Below are 10,800 nucleotides of genomic sequence, written 5' to 3' on the forward strand. Positions count from 1 at the left end.
AGCCCATGTTGATGAACTGATCGCATATACTGAGGAAGTGAAGGAAACCCCTAAGATGACGTGATCCTGCAAGCCCAGCAAACTCGCAGAGGACAACGCCGGCCAAAAGGAGCAAGGCCTCCCACGAGGCATCCTGCCTGGATGATCTCTTGGAGCTGGGGCAGCTTCTGCAGGAGATATCCACCAAGATGATGGACAAGACGGCGCGCCATATAACGGTCGCCACAAGGGAGACGTTCGTGCGCATGAAAGCGCTTCACGCTTCACGCTCAATTGGCTCCACCATCCACGCACCCAACACAGCAGAAAAGCGCCAAAGCTCCCAGGAGCACCCGCTTGAACCCCACAAAAGGGCCACAAGTAAAATCGTGAGCCCCGTAATTCCGGTCGTTGGGTGGGAGGTGATCAAGAAAAAGCCAAGGACCACGCGTCGCGTCTGACTCGACGCTGTCGTTGTCCAGGCGAACGGGAAATCATACAGCGAGGTGTTAGCCATGGTGAATCGAAGGGAAAAGAAACAGTTGTCGGACCTGGGAAGCTGTGTATCCAAGGTACGCCGCACCATTAACGGCAACCTACTGCTCGAGGTGGCCAAAGGCAGCGCAGAAACCATGAAAGATAGCATCGCGAGGGTGACGCTGCGTCGCCCAGTTCGAGCCATGTCGGACGAGACTAAACTGCTCGTATTGGAGATACGTGACATCGACTTCATCCCGACGGAGCAGGAAATCTGCGCTGCGATTGCGAGACAGTATGGCATCGATGCGGAGCGCATCAGAGTCCGGAGTCTGCGCCGAGGCTACGCGGAGTCGTAGTCGGCAGTGATCATTTTGTCCTACTCCATGGGGAAAGCCGTCCTTCATCGTGACGAGGTGAGGATTGGATGGACCATCGGCAGGACCCGGGAAAGAACAGGCCCCCAAAGATGCTTCAAATACTTGGAACCCGGGCATATTGCAGTCAACTGCAAGAGCCTAGTGGATAGGAGCATAAGATGTGGTGAGCAAGGGCACAAGGCAGCCAAGTGCAGCAAGGAGCCTTCATGCTTCATCTGCTCTGCGGAAGGAAAGAAGGACACCAGGCACCAGGCAGGAAGCAGATTCTGCTCAGCCACAACCAGCGGGACAGGGAGACCTCGAGCGAAATGCAGTTGATCCAGCTGAACCTGAACCACTGCAGGGTCGCGCAGGACCTTCTGAAGCAGACGGTGCGAGAACTGGGCTCTGAGGTAGCGATACTAAGTAAGCCCTACAGAGTGGAAAGAAGTAACGATTAGGTCCCGGATCGCACAGGGAAAGCGGCACTGTGGCTCTGAGGAGTGGGTGCACCACTCAGCGGGACACGATGGCAGCAGAGGGGTTCGTCCGAGCGAACGTAGGCGGCACATGGCTCTACAGCTGCTACCCGGACCCCACTCTATCACTGACGTCCTTCAGCAGGATCCTGGTCGAACGTAGCAGCTACCTGAGAGGACGGAGCAACGTAATGATCGGAGCCGACTTTAACGCCTGGGCCGAGGAATGGGGCTCCCTCTATACCAACACCAGGGGACGCACCATCCTTGAAGCTATTGCGTCGCTGGACATCGTCCTGTTGAACAAGGGCTCCCAGCACACCTTCAACAGAGCTGGGGTTGGTTCAATCATCGACCTATCGTTCTCGAGCAGCTCCTTATCCCGTAACACACGCTGGAGGATAGGCGAGGTGTTCACGGCCAGCGACCATGAGGGCATCCTGCTGACAGTTGACGGTCCACCGTGCCAAAGTCAGCCGACGACCAGCCCAAGAAAAGCCTACCGCCAAGACACCTTTAGGCCACACACCTTTGCCAGTACACTGGAAGGATTGGCTGCCTCTGAGTTGGACTCGGCAGATGAAGCAGCGAACAAGTGGCAGCTAGACTCGAGGAAGCCAGTAGCGTAAGACCTATCAGAAGCACTACGCGCCAGTGTACCGGTGGAGTGAGGAAATCGCTAGATTGCGCAGGACCTGCCTTCGAACCAGGAGGTTGGTCCAAAGGGCGAGATGCACCGCAAAACCTCTCAGCATGCGACTCGAGCTACAGGAGTGCAAAGAAAGTACTCGAACTGGCGATGCGGGACAGCAAGAAGGGAAGCTACCTCAAGCTCTGCGACGAGCTGGAAAACGACCCATGGGGAAAAGCCTATAAGACGGTGGTCAAACGTGTGAATGCCGGCAATATTTCGCCTACTGACCCGGCGGTCCTGGAAGGTATTGTCCAAGTGCTGTGTCCAGAAGGTCGCCCCATTCCTTCCTCCGATGGACGCGATAAGTTGGGAGCCCGATATGTCCGGTCACGAAGACGGAAATATTATCTGTGGCAAGAAACTTAAAGAACAGGAAGGCAACTGTGCCGGATTTGGTCCCAAACAGTGCAGTGAAGACCCTGCTATCCCTCCACCTGGATGCGGTAGCATCGCTCTACAACACGTGCCTGATGGAAATGACCTTCCCCGTCAGGTGGAAACGCCAAAAGCTCCTGCTCCTGTCAATGCCAGAGAAACCAGCGGGAAAACCCTCTTCTTATAGACCCATCTGCCTGCTGGACGCTTTAGGCAAGGTCTTTGAAAGGGTCATAGCAACGAGACTTAACGCTGCTACGTAGGATGCCGGTGGACTCGCTTCCAACCAATATGGTTTTCGGAAAGGAATATCGACACTAGACGCGATAAAAAGGGTCACCAACATTGCTGCTAAGTCCATCGCTGGTACCAGATGGAAAGGTGGGACGAAGAAGTATTGTCTAGTGGTCACGTTGGACATACGGATAGCATTCAACTCAGCCGATTGGGGGAGGACACTGGAGTCACTACGGTCCTTCAACATACCGGAATACCTGTTGAATGTAGTGCACAATTGGAACACGATGTATGACAGAGCAGCACCGCTGCCGAGCAGCACCGACACAGTTGGCTTTGCAGATGATGTCGCGCTGGTTGTGGTGGCCAAGAAAGTTGCTGCCAAGGAAGCAGCTGCAAGCTGCGCAATCCGTGCAGTGGAGGAGTGGCTCTCAGTGGCGGGTACAGAGCTGGCCTCACACAAGTCAGAAGCGTTGCTTATATAAAGCAGGAAAGCAGTGGAGTCGGCGCATATCCAGATCGAAGGTACTACGATATCATCTCAGCGTGCCATAAGGTACCTGGGAGCCATGCTGGGCACCCGCCTCTCCTATCGCGATCACTTGGAGTATGCAAATAAAAAGGCAAGCGAGACCACATCTTCGCTCTGCAGAACCCTGCTGAACACCAGGGGACCGAAGCAGGACAGACTTAGGCTCCTCGCGACCGTTGTCAAGTCGCAGTTGTTTTACGCTGCTCCAGCAAGGGTCGCTGGACGCACCAGCTCATCCCCAGCACAGAGCCATGGGTAAATAGGAAGCACGGCAAGGTAGATTTCTACCTCACGCAGGCGCTTAGTGGACATGGTTGCTTCCGAAGCTTCCTTAAGAGCTTCGAACACGACACGGAGGACGGTTGCCCAGAGTGCGGCAGTGGGATTGCTGAGTACGCTCAGCATGTTCTATTTGAATGTCGCCGCTTGGGCTATGATCGCCAAATACTGATGGAGACCACCGGGGCAAGAGTTCGGCCAGAAACTTTTGTGCCCCTCATGCTGCTGAACGAGGTGAATTGGGTAGCGACGGCAGCCTACGCAGCGAGTATACTGCGAACGCTGCGTCGCATCGAGAATGAGAGAAGTAAAGCTACAGCCAAGGTGGCTACCATTGCGCGAAGCAATACCTTGCGGTGATACCGCGCAACCACGGCCCCCTACTCTTGTTGCTTGTACTTATCTTAGTCTGTATATACGTGTAGGTAATAAAAGAATATAAAAAAAACAAGGAAGAACGCTATAGTCGAGTACCTCGACTATCAGATACCCGTTACTCAGCTAAATGGAGATATGCAAGCAGCAAAGCGAGATTAAAATGCGCCACCTACCGGCGGTGGACAGATTTAAGCGTTATGGACGTTAGAGTGGGCGTGGCAAATTTTTTTTAGGTCAATCGATAGGTATTGAAGAGAACAATACACTTCAGTTAAAATTTTTATTCTAGCATCAAAACTGTAGCAGCCAGTTTTGGGTGGTTTGTGGGCGTTCGAGTGGGCGTGGCACTCTGCTGAAACAAACTTGCGCTGCGTAAGAAGCTCAGGAATCTGCACGCCAAATCTCAATAGCCTAACTCTTATAATTTCCGAGATCTCAGCGTTCATCCAGACAGACAGACGGACATAGCTAGATCGACTCGGCTAGTGATCCTGATCAAGAATATATATACTTTATGGGGTCGGAAACGCTTCCTTCTGCCTGTTACATACTTTCCGACGAATCTAGTATACCCTTTTACTCTACGAGTATCGGGTATAAAAAGAAACGCCTGCGACGAGCACGGCAAGCCCGCCACACTCAAAAAAAAAATTCATGAAAGCAGCTTTCCTAAAACTAATCGTAAACGAGAAAAGAAAATTGCACAACGGCGGTACATCGAGAAGATGTTGTAAAAGTCCGAAAAAGGCTCTAGGCGGTGAGTTAATAACACAAAACATGATCATCTTACTAGCTATCTGTGCTATTAAAGTCAGTTGTAATCTCTTTAATGGTATCACAAAACTGTATAATTTTTTAAAAAAATGAAAAGGGCCTATCATTATAAATCCCGAGAAGCCAGAGAAAGAGCTTACAAATTCAGCATCGTACAGGCCAATAGGCCTAATGTCTTGTCTGTCAAATCTGTTCGAAATTTGCCTTTTCACCCGAATAGAGACATTTCCCAGAGCACAAAATATCATAGCAGCACATCAATTTGGCTTCCTGGAAAATCACGGAACTATCGAGCAAGTTAACCGATCAGAAATCCGTAGTGCATTCGAACCGCGTCTGGCTTGATGATAACATACTCATCAGTTATTTGAGTCTTATCGATCGTTCGCTGTAAGATGCAGTACAACTACTTCCGGCGTTTAGAACATAAAAGCTGAAGTTCCACAAGGAAGCGCATTCGGGTTAACTTTTTTGTCCTATACACATCTGACGCGCGGCTAACTACATCTACATTCGCTGACGACACCGCAATGCTAAGTCGCTCGAGTTGCCCAACTCGAGCAACAGCTCAACTCTCTAATCATCTCTAATTAGTTGAGAAATGGCTATCAGAATGGAGGATTAAAATAAACGAGCAAAAGTGTAAGCATATAACATATACCCTGAATAGACAAAAGTGCCCTCCGTTTACATTGAATAGTAGTCGGGTCTCGGTGTTCACCTTGACAGACGACTAACCTGGCGGAGACATAGTGAATGCAAGAAACTTCAACTAAAACTGAGAGCCAACAATCTTCATTAGCTGATTAACCCAGACTATGCCCAGACTTCAAGGTTGTACTCTACAACTCCACACCCTCCAATGCAAGCAGCAGCAATATTAATATTAAATCACTGGGGCACCTTGGTATGTTTGGAACGAAATCATCCACAGGGATCTAAGTAAAAGATTAAATATTAGTTTGGCGAAAAAGTCTTGCGGTATTTTAGCTAGTTGTCGCTGCAAGCCCGTAGTTCTAGTTTTATTCGTCGCATCGGGTCATGCAATACCTTTTTGGAAAGCTCTTTTCACGCGCTCACACGTATTTGATTGATTGATTGTTGTTTTTTTTTTAGTCGTGAGTTATAGCTTCGCAAACATGGAGCAAAAGAAAGAAAATACGTCATATTTTGCAGTACTACTACGATAAAGGCAAAAATGCATCTCAAGCCGCAAATAAAATTTGTGCAGTTTATGGACTCGACACAGTTTCCATGTCCACCGCACAACGATGTTTCAATGTTTTCGTTCTGGTGTAGGGGTGGTAATGCGACACTCTCTGGAACGCCTGTCGTCGAAATTTACCATAAAATCGCTAAATTGGTCGAAAGAGATCGGCATCGACGCATGCGAATCGCTTCTGAATCGTAACAAAATCAACCCGTTATTGAAGCGTATGGTGACTGGCGATGAAAAGTGGGTCACTTACGACAACGTAAGGCGCAAACGGTCGTGGTCGAAAAGCGGTGAAGCGGTCCAGACGGTGGGCAAGCCTGGATTGACGGCCAGGAAAGTTCTTCTGTGTGTTTGGTGGAATTGGCAGGGAATCATCCACTATGAGCTGCTCCCCTATGGCCAAACGCTCAATTCGGACCTGTACTGCCAACAACTGGACCGCTTGAAGGCAGCACTCATGCAGAAGGGGCCATCTTTGATCAACAGGGGACAACGCCAGGCCGCACACATTTTTGGTGACGCGCCAGAAGCTTCGGGAGCTCGGATGAGAGGTTCTTTTGCATCCATCGAATAGTCCGGATCTCGCACCAAGTGATTTCGACCTGTTTCTGTCCATGGCGATCGCGCTTGGTAGTCTGAAGCTGGCCACAAGAAAGTCCTGTGAAAATTGGCTGTCCGAGCTTTTTGCCAATAGGGAAGCTAGCTTCTATAAGAGGGGCATTATGAAGTTTGTATCTCGTAGGGAACGCATCATCGAACAAAACGGCGCATATTTGACTTGAATCGCATTATTGTAACCTATTTTATGAACAATTGAAAATTCAATAAAAATAGCGCGGTACTTTTTTGACAACCGAATATATAAGCAACAGGCGACCTAACTTAACTAACTAACTTCCAACCGAACCCGTCTTCGACGAAACGATGTTGCAGCTCAGGAATAATTATAATGGTCTACATTTAAGTTAGTTCCAGTCGAAATGACTATTATTGATATAAGATTCAATGCACTTTTTTTAAGGTCAATCAATACAAATTTTTTTTCTAGCTTGAAAACTGTGAGCATGAAAACGCTTCCTTCAACCGGTTACATACTTTTTCTCGAACACAATATACTTTTTTACTCTACGAGTAACGAGTATCAAAAGGCGTTTGTGTTTTATGTATCAGTCATATAATCGATCTACTTTACTAAACGCCTTTTAGCTATTTATAGCTGTTTTCCCGCTAACCAACAACTATCGGCCAATAACTTACAAACTTACATACGCATAGTGACGAAAATAAAATAGGAATTGGTTTGGCAAAAAGCATGAATTGCATACAATTTTATATTGACAGACTGCTTTTACAGTGAGTCACAAAAGTATTCGTAGCGAGGTACCCTACGAATAATTACATGTTTTTTATTGAACATGAAACAAATTTAAATTTTTATTTATTGTTTAGCGTAACGCACATACAAAAACTAACAAAAAAAATTTTTTTTTAATAGCTCCATTGCTGTTTTTTTTTTTAAATCCATCTGATCCAAACATATTATATTTAGAATCGTCAGTGAAAATAACATTTCTCCAGAACTCAACGTGATGATTTTTGTAGGTTTTAGCGAATTCAAGTCTCTGAAGGCGTAAAGCACGGTGGAGGATGAGTAATGGTTTGGGGTTGTAATGGGGTCTGCAGGCGTCGGGAACATGGAATCCATTGACGGAGTTATGAATCACAAAATGTATATCGAGATCCTTAAAAGGAACTTAACGCAAAGCGCAGATAAGCTTGGAATTGGATCATCTTTTCACTTTTACCAAGCCTATGGCTGCTGTATAATGTTCCGCACCTGCTTAAACCACCTCCGCAGAGTCCCGACCTAATCCCCATAGAGCACGTATGGAATAAACTTGAAAAAAAAACATAAGGGGTCGCGTGATTCGCTATAAAACGGATCTAAAGGCAGCGCTACAGGAGGAGTGGAACAAAATGGACCCGTCTTATCTGGAAGCATTACTTTCACCCATGCCAAGACGACTTAACGAAGTCATTAAAATGAAGGGATACGCCACATGGCATCCGTACTTTTTTTTTTTTATATAAAGGAGTTATTGTTAACTAAAGTATAAACCGTCTGCTGTATCATGAATTAAGTGGCACACTGTAAAAGCAAACCCCGAAAAAACAAAATTTGTTCAATCCCTATCCACGCAAGCGCAAGTTTCCTATGTTTTACCGGAATATCACTATCACTTATTTGTTTGAAATCTCAGAAACAGTCGCTTTGCTCTTGGATAATTTATTTCCGCCGCACTTCCCTTACCATAGCAACGGGTATTTCATGTTGGAGGCTAAAGCGTTCTGACCGGATTTTTGTTGTAACGCCGTGAAAATTCTCTATTCCCTCAATATAAACTTTTTTTTTTTTCCGTTTAGCCCATTGTATTGCGTATTGGGTAGAAAAATATGCAAAGTCTTATACAAAGGTTTGAAATCTGTTTCGATAAAACAAAAATATTGCTGAAATTTTTAAAATTTTTCTTCTTTTTATTTTTTTTGTTGCTCAGTTTTCTGCCCGTACTTCTTTTTCCTATACAAACACAATGTGCTAATAAATGGAATTCCAACGCGTCGGCAAGCACGAAGTGGCAGATGCAGCAATATTTAGTGGGAGTCAGTACAACTTATGTATAAAAAGTTAAAACGATCGTCAGAAGGTATTAAATAGTGCATTCAGCGATACGAACTGCTTGCAGGTATACAATACGTGGAAGCATGCGCTTGCTGGCGTGTTCTCTGTGTGCGCGTGTAAGAGGGCGAGAGCAAAGCACAAATATATTTAAAAAAAAGTAAACGAAAATAATAGGCGATTATCCCGTTGGATAAGAGATTTAGCATAAGAGCGTAGCTCAATCGAGAAGTAATTTTCACTGCATCATACACACACGAACAATCAACATCTCACACAGACATCATCCATGGGCGTGTTTGTGCAGATCAATGGGTGTACTTACTAATTTACGCACTCATCACAGCTGCAGCAGCAATTTCCCACCTGTCCTTTTTTTGCTCACATACTTTTGCATAAATAAATTCAGGCAACCTGTGTGCGTCCTCGTATTGTGCTGGGCATTTCATTCACTAACTCAACTTTGCAAGGAAAAGTTCCTGGAGCTCGGCCAGTTTTGCCAAACTTTCCTTTTTGCTTTGTGGACAATATTTCTGTTGTTATTGTATGAAATTTTGAAGCTATTTTAATTAAGAAAAAAAAGATGGAAACTAAAAGTCCGACGCGTCTCACAGTATGACCTCGCAAATATACCGAGTTCTTCGATACGAAAATATTTTATGTCCGTCAAATTAGCGTCGGCCTGTTAGCGACGAAAATGGAATGGTGGAATTAGGAACATGGGGGATCTTTTTATACCCGTTACTCGTAAAGTAAACGGTACACTAGATTCGTCGGGAAGTATATAACAGGCAGAAGCGTTTTCGACCCCATAAAGTATATATATTCTTGATCAGGATCACTAGCCGAGTCGATCTAGCCATGTCCGTCTGTCTTTGGCATAAAGATTCCAGAGCTTCTTGCGCAGCCCAATTTTGTTTCAGCAGCGTGCCACGCCCACTCTAACGCCCACAGCCCCCCCAAATCTGTAATCTGAAATGTATTAGTCTCGTCAATACCTATCGATTGATCCAACATTTGCCACGCCCACAAGCCACCTAAGCCTGTGACGCCCGCAATTTTCATGCTTTTGTTTTCAGGTTGTGACAACATGCACGGTATATGGGTAGATTGGGGATCGTCTTAAGCAGGCTTCGTGAAAATTTCATAAAAATTAAACCCACAGTTTTTGAGAAAATTGATATACAGTGGGGGGTGTTAAACACATACAATTTTTAAATTTGTCGTTTCCCACTGTCCACGCCAACGAGACTACACGCACCCATGACATCAACCATCAATATATAAATATATAAAATCTATGCAAACTTTAATTAATTCATACAACTCTCACAGAAGTTGTGCCAAATTGCACAGTGTCGCATTCGAAGGGACTTAGTTTGAGTTAATTTCTGAATTAATTACAGGCAATTCAATCCCACTGTTTTCGAGAAATTCAAGTCTTTTTAATTACGGCTTTTCCCAAGCGGTCACACTGTCCAGGGCAGCGAGAAAGCGTATGCACCTGTGACATCAACCATCAAAATATAAATATTTGCTATGCAAACTTCAATTAATTCATACAACTCTTACAGATGTTGTGCCAACTTGCACGGTATCGTATTCGAAGGGACATTATTTTACATAGATGTCTGTCAATTTTGCGTCGGCCTGTTAGCAACGAAAGTGGAATGGTGGAATATGAAAAATGGGGGCTGTTTTTATTTTTAAATTTTCTAGCTGCTTGACACAACCACTGTAAGAGCTGGAATTAATTATTCCGAAATTGTATGGAATCGTGTGTTCCCATAGAGTAAATGTGTTGGGAAGTAAAAATGGACGGTGGAACCAAGCAAGAAGAAGGCAGTTTTGAAACCTCTTGATTTTCTCGAAATTTGTGGTTTTAATTTTGACTTAATTAAATAATACATTTGTTTAAAAAATGCCCTTTCTAATGAGGTACCGTGCAAGTTGGCACAACCTCTGTGAGAGCTGTATCAAATTAAAAAGTTAGCGTCTGAAGATTGTCATGGCTAAGCTATTTGCATTGTGGTTCAGTATCAGTTAACACCCCCACTGTAAAAGAAATTTTTCAAAAACCGTGTGTTTGATTTTGATATAATTGTCACAGAACACTCCTTATATGATCACCAATCTGCCCATATACCGTGCATATTGGCACAACCTCTATGAGTGGAGCCGTAGTAAATTTGATATGTGTCCCGCTTTTTTAACATTTACAAATAATATCGATTTTAAATATTTCGACATCCCGACAACACACCCAACATGTGCGAAGCAACAGCAATAGTGGTGAGGTTCAAGTTCAAGACAAAAACAGTGAGTAAGAGCGACGCAGATAAGG

The 10,800-nt window shown here is 45.4% G+C and overlaps 2 protein-coding genes across 4 annotated transcripts in view; one reads left to right on the forward strand and one right to left on the reverse strand.

Moving 5' to 3' along the window:
* PDZ-GEF (PDZ domain-containing guanine nucleotide exchange factor) overlaps window positions 1-9,091 on the reverse strand; it is a 109,795-nt gene extending 100,704 nt beyond the window's left edge. For 2 of the 3 annotated variants that reach the window (XM_070998393.1, XM_070998394.1), the window contains exon 1: window positions 8,782-9,090. The gene's annotated coding sequence lies outside the window, so the exon portion shown is untranslated. Of the gene's footprint in view, window positions 1-8,781 lie in introns of all 3 variants that reach the window. The other variant, XM_070998392.1, reaches the window with a different exon arrangement.
* Window positions 1,345-1,923, forward strand: LOC139354269 (uncharacterized). The gene has a single exon (XM_070998489.1). It carries the CDS (start codon window positions 1,345-1,347, stop codon window positions 1,921-1,923), a length of 579 nt encoding a protein of 192 aa, XP_070854590.1.
* Window positions 9,092-10,800: the final 1,709 nt, after the last annotated feature.

This window comes from Drosophila suzukii, assembly GCF_043229965.1.
Source record: "Drosophila suzukii chromosome 2 unlocalized genomic scaffold, CBGP_Dsuzu_IsoJpt1.0 scf_2c, whole genome shotgun sequence".
NCBI lineage: Eukaryota > Metazoa > Arthropoda > Insecta > Diptera > Drosophilidae > Drosophila > Drosophila suzukii.